The sequence below is a fragment of the Phaethon aethereus genome (genome assembly GCF_964289735.1).
Source record: "Phaethon aethereus genome assembly, chromosome: 20".
NCBI lineage: Eukaryota > Metazoa > Chordata > Aves > Phaethontiformes > Phaethontidae > Phaethon > Phaethon aethereus.
In genome coordinates, this window is record NC_138596.1 from 6,476,096 (window position 1) to 6,502,934 (window position 26,839).

At 50.0% G+C, this 26,839-nt stretch overlaps 1 protein-coding gene across 3 annotated transcripts; it reads right to left on the minus strand.

The window, feature by feature from the left end:
- Positions 1 to 1,119: 1,119 nt before the first annotated feature.
- On the minus strand, positions 1,120 to 26,469 carry SH3GLB2 (SH3 domain containing GRB2 like, endophilin B2; the record flags this gene model as incomplete). Of its 3 annotated transcripts, XM_082009056.1 has the most annotated exons (12): positions 1,120 to 1,227; positions 1,893 to 2,157; positions 3,291 to 3,391; positions 3,911 to 4,000; positions 6,934 to 6,957; positions 11,298 to 11,360; positions 13,375 to 13,386; positions 15,478 to 15,570; positions 16,050 to 16,183; positions 17,401 to 17,529; positions 17,876 to 18,017; positions 26,407 to 26,469. In XM_082009056.1, 12 exons carry the CDS (start codon positions 26,467 to 26,469, stop codon positions 1,120 to 1,122), a joined length of 1,224 nt encoding a protein of 407 aa, XP_081865182.1. The 3 variants fall into 3 exon arrangements, with proteins under 3 accessions (XP_081865182.1, XP_081865183.1, XP_081865184.1); XM_082009057.1 differs by lacking the exon at positions 13,375 to 13,386; XM_082009058.1 differs by lacking the exons at positions 11,298 to 11,360; positions 13,375 to 13,386.
- Between the last annotated feature and the right edge of the window lie 370 nt (positions 26,470 to 26,839).

Sequence of the window (26,839 nt, forward strand, 5' to 3'; positions counted from 1 at the left end):
AAAAGCTCGTTATAGGATTAAAAGGCATACACACCTGAGCACTCCCTTTGAGCTAAACCACCACATACACCAAGGGTAGCCTGGACTGTTTAGTGCGTGTATGGCCAAGAATAAGCTCATGGTTAGAGATAACAGCAAGCGGGACAATCCCTTACTGTACCAGAATGCACCAAGTCTGTTCACTGCAGAGATGGAAGGGGAATTATTAGTTCAGTCAGTGATCTCGGGTGAAAATAAAGTCAGGCTAAAACATGCCTGGAACAGACACACTGAAAGAGCCTGGACAATTAATACAGGGAGCAAAGCTTGTAAAAAGGCTTGTAAACTCTTTGCAGTCCAAGAGCAGTTTCTCAGAGGAAATGCAAGCAAGATGCATGGTCCCTTGCACTGAGGTTTGATTTTCAACATACAGGCCCTATGTTATCAGGTTGGTCTTCACAAAGGCTTTTCCATCCAGCTTCCAAGGACAGCTTCTAGATTGAAGCCATCAATCTAGAAGGCACCACGACAGTAAGCATGGGTCTTGGAGAGCCTTGCTTTACTGTTCTCCCACAGGTGAGCAAGGTGGAGGGGTTTAACAGGCTCTTAATTCTTAAATTCAGCTTCCTTGCCTTAACAGCTAGAACGTGTCAGAGGGTTTGTGTGGGACACTTCCCACTGGAATGCTTGATGATTTGACTTGGGCAGTTCCACTGCTGAAGAACAGAGAGGAGGACAGGGGGGCAGACAGGCACTAACCCACGCCAGACACAAGGGAAGTGTAACTTAAACTCCATGAGCAGCTGCGGAGGCAGACAGCTTGCGGGCCCTGGGAAAGCCACCGCGATAATGATAAAACAGACTAGGGTAGGGTAGAAAAAAAGTAATCAAGGAATCTTGCGCCATCAAGACTAACCTCAAAGCAGGCTGCACTGGTAGTTAACAAATTCAGTCTTGGGTGCCATCAGCCCCTTCCCAAAACCTTCCTGTTAACAGTTTTACCACTTCTTTCCCACAATTCCCACAGTAGCAATGGAGTGTCAACCCTGAAGAGAGCAATGGTCTCGGATGAAGAAATCCGCATTAGAAGTGCCAGGAGATGAGGGGTGCATTCTGCTTGTACATTCTTCCTGGAGACATTTAACTTAACAGTTCCAAGTAAGTGACGGGAACTTTCCCTTTCTGGTTCCCTCTTTCCCCTATGAGCCAGTCTGGATCCATGCCTGGCAGGCTGTACACAGTGATCATCTGGGGAGAGGAGACAGCGTTAGACAGGACCTTTTTCTGTGACAGAGCCAAGAAGTTCGGTCAGGTGGGTACAGAAAGAACAATAATTCCTGAAGTTCATTTAGGAGGCATCTGTGCCCTTTCCCTGGAGCTATCTGCAGCTTTAATACAAGATCTACAGATATCTGCTCGGTGATGTCTCTGTTGCCTTTTCGTTCTCCACATTGACTTAAGGTATTTTTGCACACAGGGTGGCATGATATCGCTATGTCATCCCTTCTGAATACAACAGTTCAGTTTAGTCAACAAAAGTTTGCAACTTGCCGAATTTCCTTTTTTCTCGGCATGATTAGACCAGGCCTCCAGCCAGTCGCTTCTCCCATTGCTCTCAGATAAGGTAGGTACATTTGAGGGTGACAGTGAAGATGGTAAGTACTGGGGTATTAGTTGGGTACAGCTAGACTCCAGTAGGAACAGAAGAGTTATTGGTATGGTATTCTTAAAATAGCAAATGGCCATGAGCACAAGCTCACTGCAGCGGATACTAGTGTCAAGGAAAAGCTGCTATTAGCGATTCCATAAAACAGGGTTTTTAGGGGCAGGAAAAGTAACCTAAGACCTTGCTGAGCATGCAATGGGCTGTCAGGCAGTTATAGCCAAATTCAACACAAAGGAAAGCAACCAACCTCATCTGCGAGAAGTGCCAGCTCAGTGCTGTCAGCTGCTTCATAATCATAGAGGACTCTGGCCTTCCGTGTCCCACTGGCAGGAGGCTTGACTTCATTTGGGTTCAGTACACTCTCTGCCACGGTATTAGGCACCCCAGCAATCGTGGGCACAACTGGAATAGTAGGCACAGCAGGGAGTGTGGCAGCAGCAACAGCTGGAGGAGAGGTAGCAGCTGGGGGAGGAGATGTGGATTCTGCGTTGCCTACGAATGTGCCTGAAAATCTTACACAGGAGGAAAAAAACAGAGTTCAGTAAGGCTCTAGTATGAGGAACCAAGAGCGAGCTCTTTCTTTCAGTAGTTACGCTGCAGAGATGATGCTCAAGAGTTCCAGCTAACAGCTATAATATACCTATGCTTCCCTTCGAGTGGGGAAATGCACTCAGTTCTCAGGTGCTGAGACTATGCAACAGGTAACAATTGTCTGCTGATTTTGATTCCAGTGTCCGGTTACAGGACCGGCACCTAACTTGCAGAGTACGACACTGAAGTGTGGCACTACAGAGGGGTCTGGGCAGGTGCTATTCTTGGCTCTGCAGCTGTTTTACTGAGTGCATTGTGCTGTGTCCTTGCCCTGCTCTCGCATGGTCTGTGTTATCTGTTTAGCCTGCCGGTTCTTCAGGAAAGGGACAATCATTATTGCTGTTGAACCGGAGGCTCCCAGGCTTTCTGGGCTCACTAGATAGAGACAGTAATAGAGCTTGGTCTCATTTATCTGTAGACACTCCCCTCTGCACTAAGGGACTGCAGCTCTGGCCCTTGCTGGCCTTTGTAGTGAGTCTACAGAGACTTGAGTTTGGTTGACATGGAGAGCTCTCAGAGCCATCCCCGTGCAACATCTTACTTACATTTCTCCTTTGGAGCTGCAAGCATGGAAAAGAATGGAACAGGAGTAGTGAGTGATCACGCAGAGGCAACAGCCCCTCCTGGGTCAGGCCGCCGTGCTGATGTGACAGGTTAACAGACAAAACAGCCCAGCCCACGCCCGTGGGATGTGCAGCCAGCAGCACAGAATTAGTTACTGCTGCAGCTGAGCACTCTCAGGCTTGCTGCTTGGCAACAGGAATTTGTCTCCCATGTGATTTAACTAATTTAGAGGAAGAATGTTCCAACTCTGATGGCCATCATGCTTTGAGATGAATGTATAAAACCCAGATGAATCCAATGGCAAAGCTTGCTCTAAATGCACTACCACCAGGACTGGTCATCATTTTGTAAGCTCAGAAGCTCTATCAGAGCTTGGAGGGGACTTTAAAACTTCTACCCAACATAATGACCTGGGATGGGGAAGGAGGCCTGAGCTGGGGGTAGCCAGATGAGTAACCCAGAGAGAAGTAAAAGCAGTCTCTTGTCTCACCTGCCCAGTTGCTTCTGCAGGTCCAGCATGTATTGGTAACACTGAGCATAGTAGTTGGTCTGAGACTCCACAAACTCGTGGAGACAGCGAAGATGATTCACCTGGCGGAGAAGGACAATAAGCTGGTCTGTGAGTTTGGGTGCCAGGCACAGGAACTCTCTTCCTGCAGCTACTACCTACCCCCATGGGAAGCAGACTTGCGCAGGTCAGTATTTAGAAGAGTTACTTGGTTGGCTTGAATACACTAATTCATTAAGTTTGTGAATGTTGCATAGGCCCAAGGGTGATCTCAGAGAAGAGGCTGCTCCTGGCACTCTAGCTGTGCCCATGTGGCTAGTCCACAGCTCTAGTGAGGCAAGAACAAGGTTTTTCTGGCTCAGAAGCATTTCAAGGACTGCAGAACTGCAGGTGTCACAGTGGCACCACCTGCACATGCTTCATTATGTTTTTAGTTTGAACATTCCAGGTTATATGAGGCAGTTGCTGTAGCCTCCAAATTTATGACCTCTTCTACCTCTGCTCCCAGTACAGGGCTCCATCATCCTCTTGGCATTCTTTTAGAAAGGAGCCAAGAGTCTCTTCAGTTCCTGTCACCCCCCCAGTTACCTCAGAAGACTCACGTGTGTGCTGCTGATCCCCTCCAGCAGGAGACGTGTCACCTCTGCCTGTCGATCAAACTCTGTCTGTGTGAGCCTCAGCTCGTGTTCTGCCTGCGAAACAGGATGGGGTATTCAAGACAGCACAAGGCAAGGACCCCACATCTGTCACACCTCCTCCACCAACCCCCCTTTTGGCACCGAGACAAGTGTGCTGCTGGCTCAGTAGGATCCCCATGTACCTGTGACACCAAACATCAGGCACCAGACACCCTGGGTTAGGATCCCAGAGTCCTCTGGATGTATTTCAACTTGTATTCCTGCTTGATCCTACATTGGATCACTGCAGGTCATGGAATGGCAGCTCAAGACTGATGCATCAAACTAGGAAGCTCCTACTCCCATAGGACTAGGACATGAAGATGGAGAGGTTTTGTTAATCTGGAGGTATGTGGAAAGCCAGTCCCAGGCCAGCAGGTCCCTTTAATTGCCTGTTGTAGGACTCCGAGGACTGGAGAGCAAATGCTGCTCATCAGTATCTGTCCCCTGCAAAGGTAACACTGGAAACAGGACAGTTCCCATGGTCAGCGTGCCTATGAGTCTGCTGCAAAACACAGTTGTGCATCTTTGTTAACCCCCTCTCTAAGCCATAGGGAGGTTGTCACGTTCCTAAGTTTCTCTCCAGAAGTGCAACTTTTGCCATCACTTTTTATCATCGCAGAACAAAGGCTGAGGCCAGGGAGCATTTACCAAATTGCTTTTACTCAACTACATCTCTCTGCAGTAGAGATGAACATCCCAATCCAACTTCTACCCAAGGCTCTCCTTTGAGGCTAGTTACTTATTTAGAGCTAGGAATTAAACAATGGTTAATAGAAGGCAGCTATGGAGCAGACATTGGGAATTCAAAGACAGACTGATACTGGACACCCTATTTACTGAACAGACAGAACATCTCTCCCCCACCAGCAAACAGTATTTACACTAGGGCAGTTTTGCAGTACCAGAATACCCGGGTGGATCTTTGCAAAGGGAAGAGCTCGAGAAGTGTGGAGCACCAGTCAGGTGCTCTGGTGCCTGCTCTTCTCTCCCCACTGCCAGAGGGAAAGGGGTGACAAGCAGGCACATCTGTTCTCTCCAGCATGCTTAACACCAAGTGGAACGTGCCAGTTCTCTCTTAGGATGTGCTGTGACCAACAGCACAGAAGACTGATGTCTACTCAGCTACAGCTTGCTGGAAGGAGAAGAGTACAAGTTCTGTGTCCTCTTCCCCTTCTCCAGGAGGGTGCAGCAATCGGAGGGGTGCCTGCCTCAGTGCAGTGGTTCCTGCACAGCACCAGTTCTGCGACAGAGCTCCTTTTGCTGCTTTGGAAGCGCCCTGATTGTTCTGGCACAGGAGCGACTTGTCTGGAACGGACCCCAGAGAGCTAATCCAGACAGGCTGATGGTCTCGGAGCAGAGGCCACATCGCTGGTATTTCTGAGCGGGGTAACCCCAGGGGAGACCCAGCCTTCTCAGCAGGGCAAGCTGGAGGAGCTGCTGCAGGGCGTTACATCTCTCATCTGGTAACAGCATTACCAGTACTATTGTACAGCTTGGCTAGAACAGACAAATGCTTTGACTGTCTTTAAATCAGCTTTATCTATTTTAAGCTACAACTGATCTATTTTCTTGCATCCTCTGCATAAAAGGGATTATTTAAAGGAGGAGGGGGAACATAACAGGAAATACCAGTGCAATGCCTTACTAAGCACCAGGAGATTCTTGCTCCAGTGAGCTGAGCAGAGACTTCAGTCGCAGCAGCGCTATTTAAAACTTGTGACAGGCAGACCAAGCTCTCTTGGGCCCTGCTTGGGATTTGACCCACTGCTTCTCCCTGCTAGCTCTGAGCAGTTGCAGGGTGGGCAACTACCATAAAGCCAGCACCAGACTGCGACCTGGGAGGCCTCTTTCAGTCTTGTGCTTCTCCAACACACAAAAAACTTTGAAGTTTACTGACATGCCTTGGCTTATCCAATCAGGATAGACCAAAGATAGAGCAACAGAGCCTTGCATGCTCATAGCTGACTACAGTCAGCTTATTTGTTTGAGGGACTGGAAGGATTTGAAGTGCAGGATGAGCTGGTTCAAAAACAGCCACTCTGCTCTGGTGATGCATTTGGAGTAAGGCAGTAACAGGTTGCTATCATGCACAGCATGCAGGAACGTGCCATTCTGCCTCCTTGCAGTTCAGGCTTCAGACTAACATCTGCTGGGGTATTTGAGGTATGAAAGGCAATGGGATCCCAGAAGGTGTCTCTGGAAGCTCCATACCATGCTGGAGCTCCACACAGAGCTCACCCTGGTCTCTAGTCCACTAGCAGCCCTCCATCCATCTTCATGGATGAGTCACACGCACCTTGGGGAACCCAGAAAATAAAAAAGATCTGGGACTTTGCCTCCATGGATCCACTCAGAAGGGTAAGCGCAGCTCACCCAGACAAAGTCCACGACAGGCTCCAAACTTCCCACCTGCCCTCCTGACAGAGCCGTTCCCTCCAGCAGCTGGGCTGTTCATGGGGAAACCCTCTGTCCTTGCTTCAGCTCTGCTCAGAGCTCCTGCTCAGACTCCACAACAATCAGGCAAGGGGCTACTAGAGGCTTAATGCTGGCACATGCAAAATTGGAGCAGGCAGGGCCTTTGCTGCAGGAGCAGAGCTGAATCACTTCACAGCGCATCACCTCTGCTCCTGCGACACTGGTGCAGGGCGCTCGGAGTTGTCTTTTATCACATACGCATGAACGGACGCCTGGTTTGCCTAGGAGGTCTCTCACACTAGTACAGCCAACTGGCCCATGGGGCAGGCTCTTCCCAAGCCACTGTCAGAGTCACACTGAACCACAGAGCTGCAGGATCAGGACTGGGGCTGACAACAGCAACATCCTGCTGATCCTCCCCTGCATGTGTGCAGGCACACGAGCAGGAAGGAGTCCACAGCACCCCTCCACCCCCTAAACACCACCAGCACGCCCAGAAGGTTTGAGCACAATTTCAGCTGGGTACTTACTTTTTCCACCTCGTCGCTCCAAAGCTGTAGGGGCCACAGAGCAACAGGAAAGGAGATCAGTGTTGGAGACGTTGAGAAGCACTCGGCATTAACACCAATTGGCAAGGACGCTCCGTGGACACAGCAGGCCATCTCCAGGGACAAGCTAGCCCTTCACCCAGCAGCAGCTGCCAGATTGATGCCCCTTCCCCTCATTCCTGTACCCCTGAGCTCAGTTTCACAATGGGAGAGCAAGTCCCTGCCACCAGAGCCAGCTGCATTCCAGCTCTGCTCCCTGCTAGGGCTGTTACAGCAACTGCATTAAACGGGCTCCAAGAAGAAAAGGATTAAGCAGAGTCCTCTGAACAGCAAGGGTTAGTTTATTGAAGCCTGCAGAGGTTGGCTGAAGGATAGCCCTTCTTGTAGGACTGTGGGGAGGCAAGTGAGCTTCTGGAGCCCATGAATAGGGCCTGGGAACCACTGTGAGCTCAAGCCAGAAGCCAGCATTCCTCATCCACTGGTCTAGAGAGCTCAGATTAATGGGATCATAATCCAGCCAGTCTGTGCTACCAACAGGCATGTTTAGCTACAGCAAGAAGGAAGCAATGGCTGGATGCTGCCTTTGAGCCAGGCAAAACATCACACTACTCCTTCCTACTCTCCTCACTCACGAGGGCATATTCAGGGCAGCACAACACTGCCAGCTGCTTGCTGGGATCTGGCTCCAGGACACGAAACAATTGATAAAAGTCACGCACAGCAATGGGAAAGGGAGAGAAGAGGTAGAAAACCACATTGATCCTTCACAGAGGTCCTCAGCTTGGCCTTTCCTCAGCAGAAAACTACTCCCTCAGCCCTAGCAACATAAAGAGAAATCACCCTGGATCAACTGTGAGCACATCAGCCTGCCAGCAAGACCCCACATCAGTGCGGCCAGGGTTGATGGCCTCTGAGGGCCTCAGCTTCACTCTCTCATGTCACCTTTGCAGACCAAGGAAGTTCACCATAGCACTGCTGAATCTGCACTGCATGCCCTCTGCTGGGCGCTGTGGTGTCAGAGGGAAAGCACAGTCTGTTTAGACCCACGGCTTCCCAGGTGAACCTGGTTGAGGTTTGCTCACCAGCAACTGCCCTCAGGTAGGCCATGATAGCCCCAGGTGCAGAGACAACTTCACCAGGCAATATAAGGAGCACCTGCAGGAGCTGCCTGCACTGGTGAAGGGCTGAAGCAGAAGATACTATGCCAGGCTTTGTGGCTTGCTGCTTGCTCTTGTTCCAGCTTTTGCCCTGACCTGCAGCTCAGCTCCTGTTCCATGGTACGTAGCCTGACTGGCATCTCTTCTTACTTGAGCAGTTATTGCAGCTGGTCCCCTTATGATCACAGGCTGTGCAGTGCTCGGTGTACTGAGGCTGTCTCTGACCTGTAGGTTGATGTTTTGTTATTGCAAGTCAGAAACTGGCTCAAATAAGGCCTGGGCAATTTCAACCATGTGTAGGGACACAAGGTATTTCCCTTTCTCAGTCTAAGAGCTCCTACTCCAGAAGGCAGATGGTAGAAGATCCTTGTAGGCAGCTGAGAAGCAGGTCCTAGCCTGAACTGCTGCCCTGGCACAAGGCCTCTGCCAGCACACCCTCATGTTTTTGGAGCAAGGTTTACCACAGGGGCAATAGGAAGCTTTCACTCTGGTCTCAGGTCTTCCTACTTAGATGCTGTAGACAGTACTTAAGCCACTTCAGGCCCATTTAATCATTGCAGTACCCATGGAATTTGTAGCCAGATTTGTTTCTCTTCTGCTGGCCTTGCTGTACAATCTCCATCTCTAATACTATGGTGCTCTAGGGCAGCCCAGCTTTGCACAGATCTAGCCCTGGGCTAAGACACTGTGTGGCTCTAGTCAGAAGCATTTCAGACAGCTCAGGGAGCAGAAGAGGCCATGATCTGCACCTGCCTTCCTCCACCCCAGGTCAAGCCAGAGGAACCCTCTTTAAGGTACTCAATATGTTTTTCTTGGAATCATTCCTAGGAGTACAGCACATGGCAAATAGCAGAGTCTGAGAGAAAGGGGTATTTAGGCTTACATAGCCCATGTACACCTTCTTACACAAAAACAAAAGGTCAGTGTGGGAGAGAGGAGAAATGGCTCCTCAGCCTCCAACTCATACAAAACAAGGGAGGTGCTTGTCTCCAGGTGGATCTAATTCCATCTTAGCCTTCCTGTTATGGAAGGGGAAAAAATAAAGACACCATGTTATCCACCTCTCCAAAAAACAACATAAACTTAGAATCCAAATGAGAGCCCTGCTGAGGGCATATGGTCCAGGAGAGAGCTGACCTGTTTGCTCACCTGTAAGACAAAGTTGTTACCTGGGCATAAGCAATCCCTCCCTCCAGGAGGGAGCAGAGCTCAGCAGCAAGGTGAACAGCAACCACTACTCTATGCTGTCAGTACACACTAAGACTAAAGTAGCATGAGGACTCTGGCCTGGAAGAAAAGCAGAGCAACAGTATGAAGAGCTCCTGCCTTGCTGCAGTGCCTGACCCCTTGGGATGAGTGCTGGGATTAGAGAGCTTCTTGCAAAGCAGTCCTGCCTGCACAAAGCTGGGGAGCAGTCCGGGCTCATGTTTTGCTAATTAGAGATGCCAATTGTTATTCAAGCCACCCCTGCTAGTGCAGCTGGACTTCAACTACCAATTGCAACCTCTGAAATAGTCTTGGAAGCCACAAGGACCACTGCTGTCTAGGCCAGCAGGTTTCCTACAGGCATTTCTGGTAGCAGGCCCTGCTGTGCAACCATCAAACCTGATGAAGTGATGAAGGTCAGTGAGGACTGCTTACCTAGAGCAAGTCAGTCTCCTAAAGCCCTTCTCTAACTATCCCATATCATCATCACTGCTGTCAGAGCTTCTCTAGCAGAGCTCTGAAGAGGGCCCACTGAACTCGGCAGCGATGTGCCAGGGTAGACACCTGTGGGCTAACCCCCTGCCCAACATCTATTTCTCCTGTCATGTTACTGTGCTTGGCATCCAGCAAAAGCAGATCAGCTTGCAGTTTGGTGATGACTAGATGCGTTCAACTGAGCATCTGGGCACTGTGCAAGAAGCTAATGCGTTGTCTTCAGGTCTGCTTTAGAAAGCCTTGGGCAATGATGAGGAAATCCTGGTCCACTCAGAGCTATTCAGAGGCAGGGAAAGTCCAGTTTCTCTCCTCTGATTCTCTTAGAGCTCAGTTTTAGTCCATTATTGTGCTGTCCTTGGAACAGACCTTTCCAAGGGAGAAGCTGGAGCCGCAGGCTTGCTGCTAGTTGCTGTGCTACGAGAGATGGAAACTGGGCAATTGCTACAGCATCACCATTATCAGTGTCTTCCTAAGCAGTCTCATCACCAGGCCAGTTACCTATAGAACTAGTTTTCTGGCTATTGTGCAAAGCTATTTCTGATCCCAGCATCACTCTCAAGACGGTCAGGACAGATACCCCTGGGAACTAACACTGATGCTATCAGCTCAGACATACCTCTTTCTCCAAATGGCATGGGTTACCCATTAACCAAATCCAACTTGTTTCCATGATGGTTTTTGTTTGCTAGAAGGCTGGGCTATCTTTTTTGTATCTACAGATCCCACTCCCAGATTATTCTATTGACAGGCATCAGTGTTGTTCTAAACGCTATTTAGGAAGCAAGATGATCAGTTTTCAACATTTTAACGAGAAATGTGACATTGTGCAATGGGGAGCCATGAACACAGCACGGAAAGTCAATTGCTTGACCACAACCACTCAGTGCAACACAGTAGAGATGCAACGGGTTATTTACCCACCCCCAGCGCATCTGACTGCATAACAACCACCAACAGACAGGCCCAAAGATGAAAGGAAAAAAAATTGACCTCTATTTGCAGAATAGACAAGCCTGCACTGTCAGCCTACTGCATTACAGACGCAATGGGTGGCAGAGGGATTCCTCCACCTTTGCTTCTCTCTACCAGCTACAAAGCCTCTGAGCACTGACACCACGGTACTGATCAGGCAGTCACGCATGTGACATTGCCAGTGTACAGCTGGAATCATCCAGAAAGGCTAACCTTTGGGGTTTTTTCCTTTCAGTTGCTCCGCTAGCAATGCAAAACAGAAGATTCCCACTAGAAATGTGGAATTAGATTGGCAAAGAAACTGGAAAGCAAACCAAGCAGCAAAAGTGCCAGACCCTGACCGTGCACCCTCACAGGGATGATCTGCGTTCTTAAGGTTGAATCAGAGGAACCCTGGGCAGCCCATGTCACATTAAAATGTTGAAAACAGCAGAGCACTAGGTCTGAGTTTAAGTCGGGTGAAGAGGAGGGTAGAAAGAGGTCAGAGAGGCAACATCTAGGAGGAGGCAATCTTACCGCTGATGCGCTGGCGGAGAGAATGTAATTACGAGGTCTAGTCTCCTGAAAGTCAGGCACAGCCTAGTGGGGGGAATAGAGTTTCATGTACAAGTCACGCAGAAGAGTCGATAGGAGTCCGTCAGATAATGGATGGAAGAAGGGACTAGCGTTTTTTTTTTTTCCTGTGTGCGCTGGGAGCTTAGTTCAAATTTTTACGGGATGGCAGGAGGGAGGTCTCTCAACAGTCTGGGCAGTGGTGCATGGAAGCTCTCCCCAAGTGGGAGTCAGGCTTGTGCAAGAGGAGGTGGACTGGCTCATGCAGTCACACCTGGTACTTAAACAGCAGATACTTCTACTGTTGGAAACTCTGCCTGTACTTACAGCTACCTGGTCGTACAGTGGCCAGTCGGAGTGGAGATGAGACGGCACAATCTCAAATGCATTTCCCATTCCCTTGCAGCCAGCAGGTTACTCATGTCATGTTGGCTCAGTCCAGTGGGCAGGATCTTCTTTTCCCCTTGCTTCCCGCCTACAGTCCTAGAAGTGTCCCTGTACTTGTCCTTAAAGTGGGCATGTTTACTAGCGTCAGAGCATCCTCTCCACAGTGCCTTTTAAAGAAAGACATCTACTTGTTCTTACTGTCACCAAGCCTTTGGGCATGTTTCCTCCTAACAGACTCAGATCTGCTACTTTCAGTGAGGGGCATGGCTTAGCCAAAGCAGATCTAGTCCAAAGCCTTGCTGTTACCAAAGAGGTTGGAAAACCTCCAAGCCACCTTCCTCCATAGCTAAACCTCTGCCCTTGGGCAGGAAGACTTAAGCACTCTGGAGGTCCTCCTCAATGGAAATGCAAGGGATCCAGTCCACCCCCACACAGGTGTGGGCTCACTAACCATCACAAAACATAGTCTCTCTATCCAGCTCAACTAAGACTAGGCCTCCTCCTAGGACGGCCTTTGGCTGTAGCATCACCCAAACAGATAAGCCAACCAGCTAGCTTACATCAGGACCATCACACTGGTGTGATGGATCAAGGCATCCTCCTGGTCAGCCTTTACTGCGCAGTGGAGTGGTGTGCAAGGCTGGCCCACAATGCAGCTGTAACCCAGCTACGTTGTTAATCCTCTCAGGCCCCACATTTCCTCTCCCACGTTAATCTTTGCAGCTCACCCAGATCTGCTTATACACACTGACCCAATTTGCTGGACCCCAAGCAGCCTGCTGGAATGAGTGACCAGGTGCAAGAGCAGTCAGGCAGTCCCAAGAAGAGATTTTTTTTTTTAAACCATCTAGGAGTTTTGGGGATGGCTGGAGGAAGGAATAAGGAGAAGCAATTCCTACTACAAGTCAAACCTGAATATAGGGAGAAAAATGCACCAGTGAGATTTGAGGCCAGCACAGCAACTAGGCTTGACTCCTCCCTGTGGGGAGAGACGTTTCACAGAAATAGCGTCTTATGCTTTTTTTTTTTAAGATCAAGAGCAACTGAATAAACCTCTCCTCCCATTCCCTGTTCTCCAGAGAGTCCCAAAACTACTCATAGCACATGGGATGAAGGAGGCAAGCTGCTCTTGCACTCCTATGCATGGACAAGTTGTATTTGCAAGCAGCAGTCAAAATGGACCCACCTCCCTCCCCCTTCTGCTCTTGTAATGGGGAAAATGGGCAGAGCCCTGGAGCCTGCAGAACAGAACAGCACCACAACCAGATCAACCTGCCTGTCATTGTCTCTGGGCTGCCTCCCTTCCAGGAGCGGGACTTGCCACCCAGCCTGACCTCCTCCTGCCTGCAGCCGGAGGAGCCTGAGTGGGTGTTTGCGGGAGCCCATGCCTCTCTTGAGCACTGCTTGCAAGCAGCATTGATGGAACCGAGTGCATGCTCCACAGGGGCTGCAGGCAGCTGACAGATGCTCCCATCTTTCTAGGGCATCTTCCCCAGGCAGCCACAGCCCTGTCCACATTCAGTACATGCTCCAGGGCCAGTCCCAATGGGTCGAGGAAAATATGAACTCTCATTTAATATGGGAAAGAGACAATGAGAGGTGTTAACGGAAAAAGAAAAAAAATCACAGCACTGTTAGCACAGTCAATACTCACATCTCCCTCACACTGAGCAAATTACAAAGAAACAAAATGAAAAGGTTAGTAAACAAAACAGCATCAACAAGAAGGACAAAGCACAAACTCCAAGGGAAATTCACAAGCCCAGACACTCGAACAGCAGCTCACAGGTCTGGGCAGCAGCACACTTGGGAGGGCAGTCACAAGACAAAAGCTGTGGGAACACAAGTTTGCACTACAGAGGGGAAGAGCAGCAAGAGAGTGGTGAGCTGGGAGAGGTACCATACTTTAGGCCAGCTTGGATGGCGAGGTGTGACACAGGACTCCAGGCACATTACAGGGAACATTGTGGTCTAATGATGAGTTAACACACCTAGAGCAGAGGCAGCAGTTTCCCCCTGCCATGCTGGGAGCTTCCACCTGTGCCTTGTCCTCTAGTAGTCAGTGAGGTGCCCTGAGGCCAGGGACCCCACCTTTAACCCAAGCTGGGTAAGAGATGAGTGCCCACAACAGCTGAGGTTGCCCTTCTGTTGTGTCATCTGTTTTAAAGAAGCAGAGGGTTGGGGCAAATACCCTGGAAAGCCTGGACTGGCTTTGCATCCTGCCTGGGGCACCTCAGCCCTGCAGTTCCAGTGGGAAACCAAGCTTTTCTTTTCCAGCTACAGGGCAGTCCCTCACCCAAGGGTCTGTGTGCAGCTGAGAGGCCTTGGGATCACTTCATGTAGGAAGCAAGGTAAGGAGGGTGTAAAGGGAGGAAGGTATCTGAAAATTCCTGCTCTGATTTGAGCTTAAGATAAAGCAATGGCCACCACTTCCCACAGAGGCTGGGGGCACCATCCCCCCAGAAGGGGAGTCAGGGATCCCTGAAGATGTTTTTTTAAAAGGGCAGCTATTGCTTTTGTTCACCCAAAGCTTTGTTTAGGGCTTTCCCACTTAGGTCTGAGCACTCTGTTAGACTTGCTGATGGAGGCCACTGAGCTTAGCACAGCTTCCCCATATGACTTGTATGCAGTTAGAGCTGGAGAAAAGGGAAAACACCTGGGAACTGGCCACCCAGGGAGCTGCAAGGCCAGAAGCCCAGCTGAGCAGATGGCTAGAAAACAGGCTCATGGCAGGGCTCCTAGGCTGATACCCCAGTGTGTCCCAGAGACTGACTGACAAGGATTCCTGCCTATTCTGATTACATACGTTTGCAAGTTGAGCTCCAGGCTAGAAGTGTAGAAGTGGAACTTGGCAAGTCCTTGTGCCAACAGCCAGAGCGCTACAGGATGGCAAATCTGCTTCAACAAGGCCCTCCAGGGAACTCATAAGGTCCCAGCTATATCCTCTCTGCCTCCTGCTACACTGCCTCTGTCCAGGAGATGCCTCAGGCCCAGGGAGCACCCTGAACTGGCAGGTTTTGTCAGCCTCAGAAAAGCACTTTGAAGCGCTTGTCCCCATTGCTTAGGCCTTCAGACAGTGACACTGGCTGACTTACCCATCCCTTCTGCACTGCTCTGACCTGGGACCCTTGCTAGTTTACTTGCCATGATTTCCCCAAAGCCAGAGGGCAAGACTAGCCTGTAACTAGACAGCACCATGCATTAAGTGAATAGAGAAGCTGAAGGAAGGATGTCTTGGTAGACAGTCTGACCCCAGCCACCCTTTACAGGCTCCCCTGCCTGGGGAAGACTGAGTTGGCAGAACCTTAACTAGTCTGAAAGCCTGGGACTGCTGCGGAGCCCCAGCATGCTTTCCCCTTGCGCACCTCCCAGCTCAGCTCTCTCTTGGCTTGCTTTGAGATCCCTAGGGAAACTTAGCAAATCCTCAGAAGGTGCAGCCTTTTAGTTACTAGCACAAATCATCTAGTAACCACTAGCAGTCAGTCAGGAGCCTGGGTCAAGTAGAAGCTTCCAGACTCTGGAAGCTGAGAACTATTTGTTTCAACAACTCCCCCATGGGAGGGCATCTGAGGAACAGGTGCATAGCTCCTGCTCCCAGTTCCCTTGTATACCAGGTGAGGAATCCCCCCACCCAAGGCTGCCAGAACCAGGACATAGTAGTGCAGCCTAATTTTTGTCCAGAGAGCATGTGGCATTGCTCATGTGAGCCAAGCCCTGGGGCCAGAAAGATAGAAAGGGGAATGAGGGAAAAAGTTACCGCTGCTTTTGCCTCAGCAGCTTTGGCTTTCTTCAACCTGGCTTTGCAGGCATCCAGATCTAGGCGGCGGTTCTGCAGAATCCTCCGCTCTTTCTGGAAGGGAGAGAAAATGGGGTAAGAGGAGACTGCTTAGGAGCTGTTGCGGAAGGAAAGAGGCAAGGTATCATCTAGGCATCAAATCTATTTCCTTATCAAAAAAAGCTAGGGAGAAAGAAGCAGTTGTATGTTCATCTTGTTAGCAAGAGTTTTGGGCCTGGCTGCCAGGGATACAGGCTAACCTTCTGGAAACAGGGCAGCTTATGGGTGGGTGGTGCCCACTGAGCTGCAGGAGTCAGGAAAGGAGTTAACCTTCCTCATGTACATCAACTGGCAATCCTTTTCTGCCGCAGAGGGAGCCCTGAGCAAATCTGGGATTGCTATTCCCCTATTCTTGCATTCTTCAAGAGGAGAGGTGTGGAATCCTCCTTTCTCAGAGAAGAAAAAAGAGCTCTTCCAGCATTTTCTCCCTCTCCCCCTGCACTCCTTGTCTCTGGTGATGTGACAAGATTCCCCTTCCCTGCTGTCATACTTACGGATATAGTTCGCCAATCCCCTTCCAGGAAGTTGCGCAATGGGGTCAGGAAGTTGATGGAGGCAGAGTGGATGAAGTCCCGTTCTGCTGCACCTAAACGCCTTTGAGTCTCTCCAACTTTTATCAAGGTCTTCCCTGCAATAATAAGAGCCTTCAGCTCCAGGAGGAACCAATTAACATTGTGGTGGCTTCAGCCAACTCATCCAGAGCTACCAGGCTCCAGCGTCTGGGGACAAAGGCACCTTGTCGTGCCTGGACAAAGTGACCATGCCTGTACCACACCAGCTTCAGTCCTAACTACAGTCTGCTTTTAGCTTGAGCCCTCTTCTCAGCTGCTCCCAGTGCAGCTCTTATCTATCTGCTGAGGCAGTTATTCCACTGATATCCTTTTACTGCTACACCTGCTTGCACAGAATGATCTTTGTTTTTCTCATAAAACAGAAGCATAGGAACAGAGCAGCAAATTAAAAAGCACCAGAGCAGAAAAAAATTAGTTGATTAGGCAGCACTGGCTATAGATGCAGTTACAGCTGTTCTGCCTGTAACAGGACTCGCTATTGAACAACTATTGATTTGGAGAGCAGTAACAAAGCTTGTGGCAGAGGCAAGGACAGCTGGAAGTTAAGGCTGTACTTCTGTGCAGGTCTGCTGCTTAAAAAAGCCCAAAATTCCCCCAGGATGGAGCAACTGTTAGGATTTAAGAGCAGAAGGATGCACTGTTGTGTTGAGGCTTGTAGGGAGGTGCCAACCTTCCAACCTGTTTTCCTGTTCTCTTTCTGCTGGAGAAAGATTTCCACTCTCTACTTGCAGGACACAGTTAAAGGACGGTTCTTCTGTTCAGAGTCTAGAGAATCTCTGTGCAACTAGATGCCACCTTAGACTAAAAATATGCTCAAACTGGACAATGCTAAAGGTATTCACTGCAACTCCCTGTTCAGGCTAGTTTAGAAAGCCACAGAAATAGCACAGAATAGTTTCTGCATCCTGTAACCAGTTCCACTACCTACCCTGGATCCACATGTCTCTATTTCTTCTCTAGTTCTGACAGACTCGAGGACTGTATTAGGAATGGGAAGACCCCTGCCTCTTTTTCCCCACAGCATGGAGTATGCTTTGCTGTGGAGTAAGACTTCACTTCCTGCTCCAGGTGGGCTGTTTGCTCCTGTGCTAGAGAAGACTGTTCTCGAGCATCAGCTTTGACACACTAATAGGCAGGTTGCCATGCTGGGAGCAGGCCACCCTGCCTCCTTCAAAAGGCATGCTGCAGAAGTCTTAATCCAAAACAGTAGTGGGGATACTCTCTTAGGAAGGGATGTATTCCCAGGGCTTTTTAATTAGCCAGGCTGACTTACCATAAGGTGTCCCTGGCCCAAAGTCATTAGCTGCTTCTGTCATGTACTGTGCCAGCAGCTCCCCATTGGTGACCCGGGAAGGCACCTTCCGGTCAAGCTTCTCATAGAGGAATTCTTCTACTCTAGCACCTGGAATGAGGATGCCACCAGCAGTTACAGGATGGAGGATGAAGGAGGGCTCCCTGGCACTGGCATTCATGGTGGCCCACCCCATGCAGTCCGCAGTCATGCACTGGATTAGGTGTGACCTCCCTTCCAACCACCTCCCAGTCCTCAGGAGCGCTGCCAGGCTGTGTAAGGCAGCAGCCAGTCATCTTTCAGCTACACAGTGAAGGAAGGAGAGGCCCTGCAAAGACACATTTCTTCCAACCCCCACAAAGTCAATGGAACGGGGCTCTCTGCCAGAGGGCATGTCTTTTAACACTGAGCTGCAAGTGATATTTGTCCTTCAAGCGTTGAAAGAAGCTGGACTTACTAGGGTTTGGCTGTAGCAGAACTTCAGTCTGACGCAAGATCTTCTCTGTCCAGTTCTTTGTGCAGTCTGCCCTGGCCAGAAGGTTTTCAAAGTGGGCATCTAGTTCAGTCTTCTCAGCCTGGCCCAACTTTTCTTCAGTAAACTGCAAGAAGGAGGTAGTCATCAGAAGGTCTGTTCTGCTAAAGCAAAATTACAATGTGCTACAGAGCTATTAAGAGACACTGGAGGCTTCTTCCATCTCATGCCTTTACCTTACAGTAGAGCTAAAAAGCCTTCAAGGTGTCATTCATTGTCCCCAGGCATCTTTCAAAGGAAAAGGGCAAATTTTTTGCCCAAGATTAGAACAAGCATTGAGCTAACAGCAGAGTCCAGGTTTGAGAGGTGTTCCAGACCAAGTAGCTTTTAATAAGGTCTGGTACAAAAATACTCAAGTTGTGAGGAATTTTTTGAAACGTGCACATGTCTTGCAGGAGAGCAACAGACATTCTTCAGGTGAGGCAAGGTGCCAAGTCCCTTTACCTCCTCCTAACCAACGCTATGTCCTGCAAACACAAAGGCATCAGGAATGCCACTACCACCTCACAAGTCAGGCTTTCTTCTCATCTTATTAGACAAGCATGTACACAACATCAGTTTTGCCACAGGGCTTTTGAGTGCCCTCGGACAGCCATCAGGCTGACAGTGTCTGAGCACTGCCTCCCAGCTCACCTCCTGCCTTGCTGGCAGTGAGCTGCCAACTGAGCATCTGAGGTTTAAGGAGGCTCAAACTCAGGATTTAGACAAAAATGCTTCCAGCAAGTAACTCTTCCTGTAGGACATGCAGTGGCTGGACAGGCTCTGAAGCAAGATATTGAGAGAAATATAAGTGTCTGACTTTTCTCAGCATTGAGATTCATACTGGCAACGGGCTTTCCCTCCCTCTGTGATTCCTTTTAAGTTTAAAACTAGCAGCAGGACAAAGCAGGCTGTGCAAGTCTTCAGTGTTTCATACTGGGCAGTGACATCTGACAAGCAAGGTTTGTCAGTCTGGAGGTGCAGTGCCAGGTGGCCTGGACACCCCCCATTGCTTCCTTGGGGGATTTCTGAGAGAAGAGCCCGTTCCCTCTCATCCCATCCCCATTTTCCACTCGTTTCTCTCACTGATGTCAGCCAACTTCAGCATATTTTTAAGCACAATTTCTTGCTATTGATGGAACCAGCATCTTGTTGGATTGTACTAAAAGGCCCCTTTAGACAACTGTGCCACTTGGGATCCTACAGAAGTTGCAGTTGTCCTTTTAGCCCTTGTTTGTTGCTGGCCACTGGTGCCACTATTGAGTTATCAGTAACAGTGGTACTGTACAATACCTGGTACAGTCAGGTGCCAAGTGATTAAAGCCTTGGCTAAGACTCTTACATGAAATACAACTCCTGTCTGATCTGCCACTTGTAGCTTCTCCTCTCCCCTCCCCTATCCCACAGCTCAGCTCTAGACGGGCCAAAATGCCCTCTTCACAGGGTTTTGGTCTGGTGCCTGCTGCCCCTCCTGAAAAGCTTTCTGGCAAGCTCTGCGGCTGCCCAACAGCCCCAGCTGCGTGCACGTCCAGTACAACGCTGGGAACAAAGAGAGATAAGGAGCAAGCCCAGAACCAGCATGCGAGGCAGGCAAACAGCCTTTAGGAGTCCTGTTACCAGCCATCCACAAATGTTGCTAGATGTCAGAGATATACAAGCCCTGCAGGTATGTTTACACAGTGACCTGTTTGGGCAAGATTCAAGCTAGAGCCAGTGAACCGCTTTGCTGATGTCATTGGTGACAGACTCTCAGCTGCAAGGGCAGTCACATCCCCTCCTGCAGCCCAGTGGGGACAGAGGACTTGCAGCCATGCATGACCAGGAATCACTTCACTAGTCTCTTCCTCAGCACCAGTAGTCCCTGGTTACTGACACTTATTTTCAGCTCAGTCTTGCTGTGGCCCTGTGGCTATTGCTGGACATGGCTAAAAGCAGGTTCAAGGTGAGAGGGTGTTTGTATTGCTTTGTACCTGCTGTCTATGATTGTCTTTGGGGGACACACACGATTATCAGACATGCGTGAGTGGCTGAGTCTCCCTTCTGTCACTGTTGGAAGCCCAGGGCTGTTTTCAGACTCTGCCAGGCTGGGCTGAGTCACTGCCATGCAGCAAACTGGGGCTTCCCAGGTATTTGGCACCAATTCTTGAGTCATCTGTTTAAGAGCTTTCTTAAACAAGCCAAGACTCTTTGATGCAAGCATAAGTCTCCCTCACCTCCCCTTTCCCAGACAGCTTTTTGAGATCACATCTCCCTTTCAAATCCAGATATTGTTCCTGCAGTTTAGACTCATCCTGCACCAGCATCTGCCCTGGAGCTGTCAAGCCTAAACCCAGTTTCTAGTCAGCTTCTTACAGCATTGCTGCAGAGTCATATCACTGCTGAAGCCCTCCAGCCTCTCCACAGTGCTACTGGCAGCCTCTTGAATCACGCCAGCTCTGTGGTCCTTTTCTATGTTCACAAGCGGCATCTCCAAGCATCACTGTCCTTTGTGGCTGTTTTCTGTAACACATCCCTTTGCCCGGTGGGGTGGAATAATGTGGGTCGTTTGCACAGCACTTGGCCAGGGAGTAGCCAGACTCAGTCACTCAGTTCTTAGGTCAGGTCAGGCACTAGAGCTGTTTGTCTTGCAAGAGGGCTGAGGACATGCACCATGATCACTGCAAGCCTGGAGGCTATGACATAAGGGGAGGATGGGCAGGAATCTCAGCAACAGCCTGTGGCTCCCAAGGGCCAGGCCAGAAAACAATCTCTTATTCAGGCTTTCTTTCAGAGTGGAAAAGAAGGGCATGAATGTCTTGAAGTGGGTGCAAGGGCATGGGAGGCAGTAGCTCACATGCTGGGAGGCTGTTGCTCTGTTTATACTTCATTCCCTTGTTGCTTCCCTCACCCCTGCCCAGAAGTCAGCTATGCTGCAAAGTCCAGACCCTGGCACAGCCTCAGGGCTGTTGGTATCAACTCATTGCAGGTTGCTGCAGAGTGCTCTCTTCCTCCCCTGAAGCACACTTATGTCCTGGTCTGTGCATGTGGGGAGTCACTGATCCAGCTCAACTTGATCTCTAACATGGCTTCTTAGATGGAGCAAAAAAAACTTGCCTGACTTCACAGCACTACTGGGAATGTGCCATCAGGTGCAGGGGTGAGCAGGACCACCTCCTGGAGGAGCAGCTTGCAGGTCAGATGAAGTTTCTCATGAAAGCACAGCCAGTGAAAGAGATTAGAGGTAAGTTACACCACTTTATCCTATGAGCTGGTTATTTTTCTTGTCTGGTGCAAGTGGAGATCTGAGCTTTCAGGTGGCAAAAGGTCTCAGCTGCTGACCCCCTCTGACTGCCCAAGTCAGTGTCCGCAGTGAAAAGCAGGGTAGAACAGGAGTTCATGAAGTCTGGCTACTTGAGCGCTTCAAGCAGAACTCCCCTGTGAAGGATTTCTGTTCCTAGGAATTTGTTTTCGTAACACTTACAGAAATGTAATTGTTTCTCCTTCCCATTGAACAGACAGAAGATTTCGCTGTGAGGCCAAAAGATGCAGGAGAACAGACAAGCTGATCATACACTCATGCCTCCTGATTGTAACAAGATAGATTAAAAATATTTTGTGTCTTGCTGCTCCTGGACTGGAGGCATTGTTGTCTTTTGCAGCACCAAATACTCCAGACTGCCACAAACGGGATTGTTACTTGGTTTTATCAAGTTGACCTACAAGCTTGGTGCATATCCACCTGGGAGAGAGTCAGGGCAGACAGAGCACATCCAATTGCAATGCCTGGGGAGAACCTTAAGCTCCTCCATCCTGCTGCAGCAGAACTACTCCCATTTGTTTTCTAGAACCTGACACCTGGGTCAACAGTCCTGCCCTGAACCAATTTGAGGATCTGCATCCTGGGATCACATGCCAGGCTGCAGTGCTGAGCGGCTCCACTGGTCCTTGCCCTGCAGGAAGCATCCCTGCAGCTAACCCAGCTGAGCACCAGTCCCATCTTTGTGCAGGGAAGCCGATCAGGTGATTAATAATGCAGGGAAGCCTTTTGTTGTGTGCTACTCTTGCTCTCCAGGAAGAGGAGAGTCATGCTGCATTCCAGGGCATCAATAATTCAGCCAAAGGTTGGGTTTCCTCTGGGAGGTTTGGCTGGCCAGCAGGAAGGCTAGATGCATTATCAGGGCCCATGTGGACAAGCAGGCTGACAGATAGGAGAGCAGCACTTGGGCAACAGGCCCAAAAGAAGCAAGACGGTGCTGGACTGTAGTTTGGGCAGTTGCCTGCATTCACAGTTTGGGGAAAAACCACCCTTTCTCCAAAAGAGTTGGTAAAGACACTACTGGGATGTCAGGAGGGTCAGCAAGTAGCACTGAGCTGGAAGGGTCCCTCTGCACTACAGCTACAATATCAAAAAGGCTGTGCCTATAGCCCTAGAGACTTAACGCTGTGAAGGTTGGGCTTTAAAATAGCACATGCATTGTTTTCTTTGCTGAAAGCATTAGTACCTTTCTCCCCTTAAAAGTGAGTGAAATAAAATCCCAGTGTTCCCACTGAGTTATGCCAAACCATAGCTGTTTTGCACAATGCAGCCCGAGTTGACTCGTGTCTCTTCCAGGCTTGTGTGATTATTTTTTTTTCCATCCTTCGCCTCTCCAGCTGTCCCAGGCCTGTATGGTGTGAGCTCTGACAGGGTAGCTGCAGCCCCCTTGCAGAGGATCTGATGGCAGAGTTCAGGCCCTTGTACCACTTGCAGGGTCCCCGTTTTTTCCAGTTGGGCATTACTTATGACTTTCCACATTAAATCACAAAGATCAAACCAGGGCCAGGAGTCTTAAACCAGGAATAGTCTCCTGCACCTGCCAGTAGATTCAGGCTGTTGGATTTTCTGAAGCCTCCAAACAGCCCATACTGCCCAGGCTATGGTAACATTTACTCTTTAAGTGATCAGAGGCACAACAGAATCAGTTGAGGCAAGTCTACCTCCCACCTTGTACAGGGTTGCATTAGGAAAGAAGCCATATCCACTCAGCATCTAAAAACTACCTGAATTTCAACAACTCTGGACCAGATACAGAGTATGCTTCAAGTATTTGGTCACCAGGAGTCAGGAAAGCTAGGCTGTGAGCCAAGTGAAACTGTGCTAGAGGACAGAAGGAAGCCATTAACTGGACAGCTTGGTTAACTAATGAGCAAGGCATTTGGGAGAGGAAAAAATACTGCCCTTGTGGATTCATAGGCATGTTTCAAATTGAAACAAATCTGACCCACACCTCTTGCCTTCAAAACCCTTTTCTAAAGCCGCATCCTGTTCTCTTGACTTTTAAGGTGTCCAGCAACAAAGGTATCAACCCAATTACGGTGAGCAATCAGAGTCTATTTTATATATTAAAGATAAAAGTCTAATAATCACCAGAGTTCAGGGAGATGGGGGAGCCTGTCTTTTGTCAGGAGCTTCAAGATAGAATAAGTTAACTTCTAGCTGCTAGTAGTAATTACATTAGCAGTGGGATAAGCACCCAAAAGCTATACTCACGCTTGAGCAATTTCACCCAGAGCCAGTTTACATCAGAAATGACAAAAGACAGACACTTACAATTATTTCCAGACATCCCTGAGAGAGCCTGGCTTGTAGCCTGTCTAGAACAGAGACATCCAGTGTGTTACATTTGGAAGGAGAGATGCCAGTTCTGTAGGGAAGCTGGAGCTGTTCACATAGCTTCCTCTGCAGAGATTTGGGATCAAACGCACTTACTGATAACCAGAAGGTAAAGTGAATCAAAGAGCAAGGTTGTTGCCTTCTTCAGTGAAGATTAACAGAATGACCTGCTTGAGGTCTGTCTGCAGGTGCTGCAGCTGTTAGGGGCTATGTGCTGCATCCCTTCTGAGGATACTAACTCGATGGCTGCAACTGGATGTGAAGTGCCAATACAGTACATCCTCAAGTGAGATGCTGAATCCCAGCCTTGCAGCTGCCCAAGCCTAGAAGCTTGTTCCCCACTCCCAGGGTAGCAGAGCTGACCGTCACCTTCCCAACTTCTACTATCTGCTTTGCTTTTCTGAAGGAGATCGTAAGAGATGCCGTGAAGCTCACAGCACACTGCCTGGTCAGGGAGCCGCATACACAAGCCTGATAAGATAGTTACTGCTTATACAGCTTTGGGGAGATACTACAAAGCTTCTTTTGTCACAAGCCACCTCTGTCCTGCTCCTGCTGGAGCGGGGTACAGGACTGCCCACCCAGGAGCACATAAGCCCTTCAAGCTGCCTAGCTTCTCCTCAGGTAGGAGTCTTGCTATCTGGTGCCTGAGCTAAGAAGAACCATGTAAAAGCAGCAGTGTGTTTGAGTGTTTTTTTTTTTTTTTTTTTTGTCACAAGAGAGGTCAAGCCTAGTCTAAAATCCTTCATCCAGCACCTACATTAGGTTGTATTTGACAGGTTTCAATCCAGGACTGCTACTGCTCCTGCCCTAGCCTCAGGGAAGCCACCCCAGAGGTGGCATGCTGACCATGCTCTGTCTCCTTTCCCCCTTGCTACAGCCCTTCTTCCAGTTTGAGTTAAGCTCTTGTGTGTTGGCCAGACATCTCAGCCAGACAGCAATAGCTAATGCTGTCTGAGTGGCACAGCACATAACGGACAGTCCATTTATCTCCCAATCACTGCAGTTCCAGTAAAACATCACTTTGTTAAATGCTTGGAGCTGAAGAAAGCATCTCCAATGCTATAGAAAACTGAGCTTATTCTATGCAGGTCTTATTCTCCTCCTAAAGGGCCTGCTGTGCTAGAGCGCTACAAACCCAATCCTTACTGCCAACAGCAGGCCTCACCTGTTATTTGTGGCTGTTGGTAGAGATATGGCAGTGCTCACCCACGCTAGCAGCAGGACTCCATGGGGACAGCCCAAATAGCCCTAATTCCCCCAGCAATTACATTTCAGAAAGTGGTTTTCAGCCTCAGCAATCCATTTCCTTCCAGTCTCCTCTCCTTACACAAACACCTGCATGCTGTCCACAAGTATCAGTGCCCATTTTGTTTCAAGGATTACTACTGTAATTAGGCATATGAATATTCATATATGAGATTATGTGGAGTAGGAGTAGCAGGCAGAAGCCACTATTTATAAACGCCTCCTTGCTCTAGAATCACTGTGTGCAGACACTGTTCCCATGCCTGTCTCCTTCCTACGCCTTGAAGCTAAAAACCACTTATCAGAGACTTACAATAAGGCTTCTAAACATAAGATTTCTTTACAGCATTTCTTCCTTTCTTCTGCTACCAAGGTCATTTACAAGAGAACAGCATTTTTTAAGCTGTCCATCTGCTCCTTATTTTGCACCTGTAGTTAATATCTCTCTTTTTCATAACATATGACTCACTGGCACAGTTACAGGTGGTGATATGTGTTCACAGGAGTCCAGTTCCTAAAAGAGCCAGAATTACTCCACTGCACAGAAGGTTTGGAACAAGACCACACTGCTCTGTTTGTTTATCAACCTCCACACATTACGTAGAAGAACAAGAAGCCCAGTCCTAGAGTCGCCCGCTGGACGTCACTTCTCAGGCAGGATCCCAACCAACTCTGCCTTGCCTCTCTCCTCTCCTGCCCAACCGAGAGCAGTTTTCCAGTTGTTACACCCATGAAGCAAACAGCTTCAGCTGCCATATCTCACCACCTGCTGCACACTTTGCTCCTCAGGGGTAGCCAAATTTCTTCACAGCACCAGGGGGTCACTCCATCCCCAAGCAGCTCCTCATCTCAAGGCTGTGAAGGACAGTCCTAAAACCACATTAGCCTATCGAGACACTACTTGCTCAGTCTCAGCAGCTCCTTCCCATCACTTTAACAGTAGCATCTTTTGTCAGGGCCTGGGAGCTACTGCTACCTGACCTCCCGAGGGACTGAGGTACAGACCATCTGCAAGGCCACATCTCCTTAGCAGAAGGGCACGGTTCCCCGAGGGGCCTGGGCACGGCTTAACTGAACAGCTGTTTGCAAGAGAAGCTTTTCTTTAAGAACAACCACTATTAGGCAACCAATGTCCTCTCCACACTCCTCCCCCTTCCCCAGTCAAGATATTAGTTAGAAGCAGCTCGGGGGCTATTCGCTTTAGTAGTCTCACCACAGCAGCGCCATGGTTTAGCTTCGCTCCCGCTCAGGGTCAGTCGGCACCCCGCGCCCCGAGATGGCTGCTCCTGGGACCGTGCCTCAGCCAAGGAGACCCATCCAGCTCCTAAACCCATTTTCCAGCCTCCGTCGGGCTGGGAAAAAGCGCCCTGGCTCCGCTGTGGCCTCGACTCGCGGGTCCCAAGGTGCGGCGCAGGACGCTCCGTGCCCGTGCGATGGGAGGGAGGCAGCGGGAAGGCCCGGCAGCCGGGGGAAGGCCTGACAGCCGCAGGCGAGCCCCGGCCGCGGGAGCCGGGCGGCCCCCGCCGCGGGCAGGCCCAAGCCCTCCTCAAGGAGAGCGCCGTTACCATGGCGACGCGCTGCAGCCCGGCTGCCTCACCTGCATGGCGCGGGAGAAGAAGACCCCCGCGTCCGACGCCAGCTTCTTCACGTTGAAGTCCATGGCGGCGCCGCGAGCTCCCTCCGCCGCGCCCCCGCTATTACCGCAGCCGCCGCACGCCCGCCCTTTATAGCGCCGATCGATGCCCTCCGCGAGCCGCCCCGCGGCCTATTAAAAGGGCTATGTGTCACTGGCGGGGCCTCCCCGCGTTAAGCCAGCCAGGAGGGCGGGCGGCACGGCTGCGGGAGGGGAGCTCCAGGCCGAAGAGGCAGCCCACCAAGGGTCTCGCCTCCCCGGGGAGCGCCTCAAGCGGCACAGCCGCGAGCGGCGGACGCGGCCCCTTTAAGCAGGGCCGCCGCGGCGGGGGGAGCTGTCAGCCGCCGCCGAATGGACGCTCGCACCGCACCTCCGCCCCTTCCCCTTGCTGCTCAGC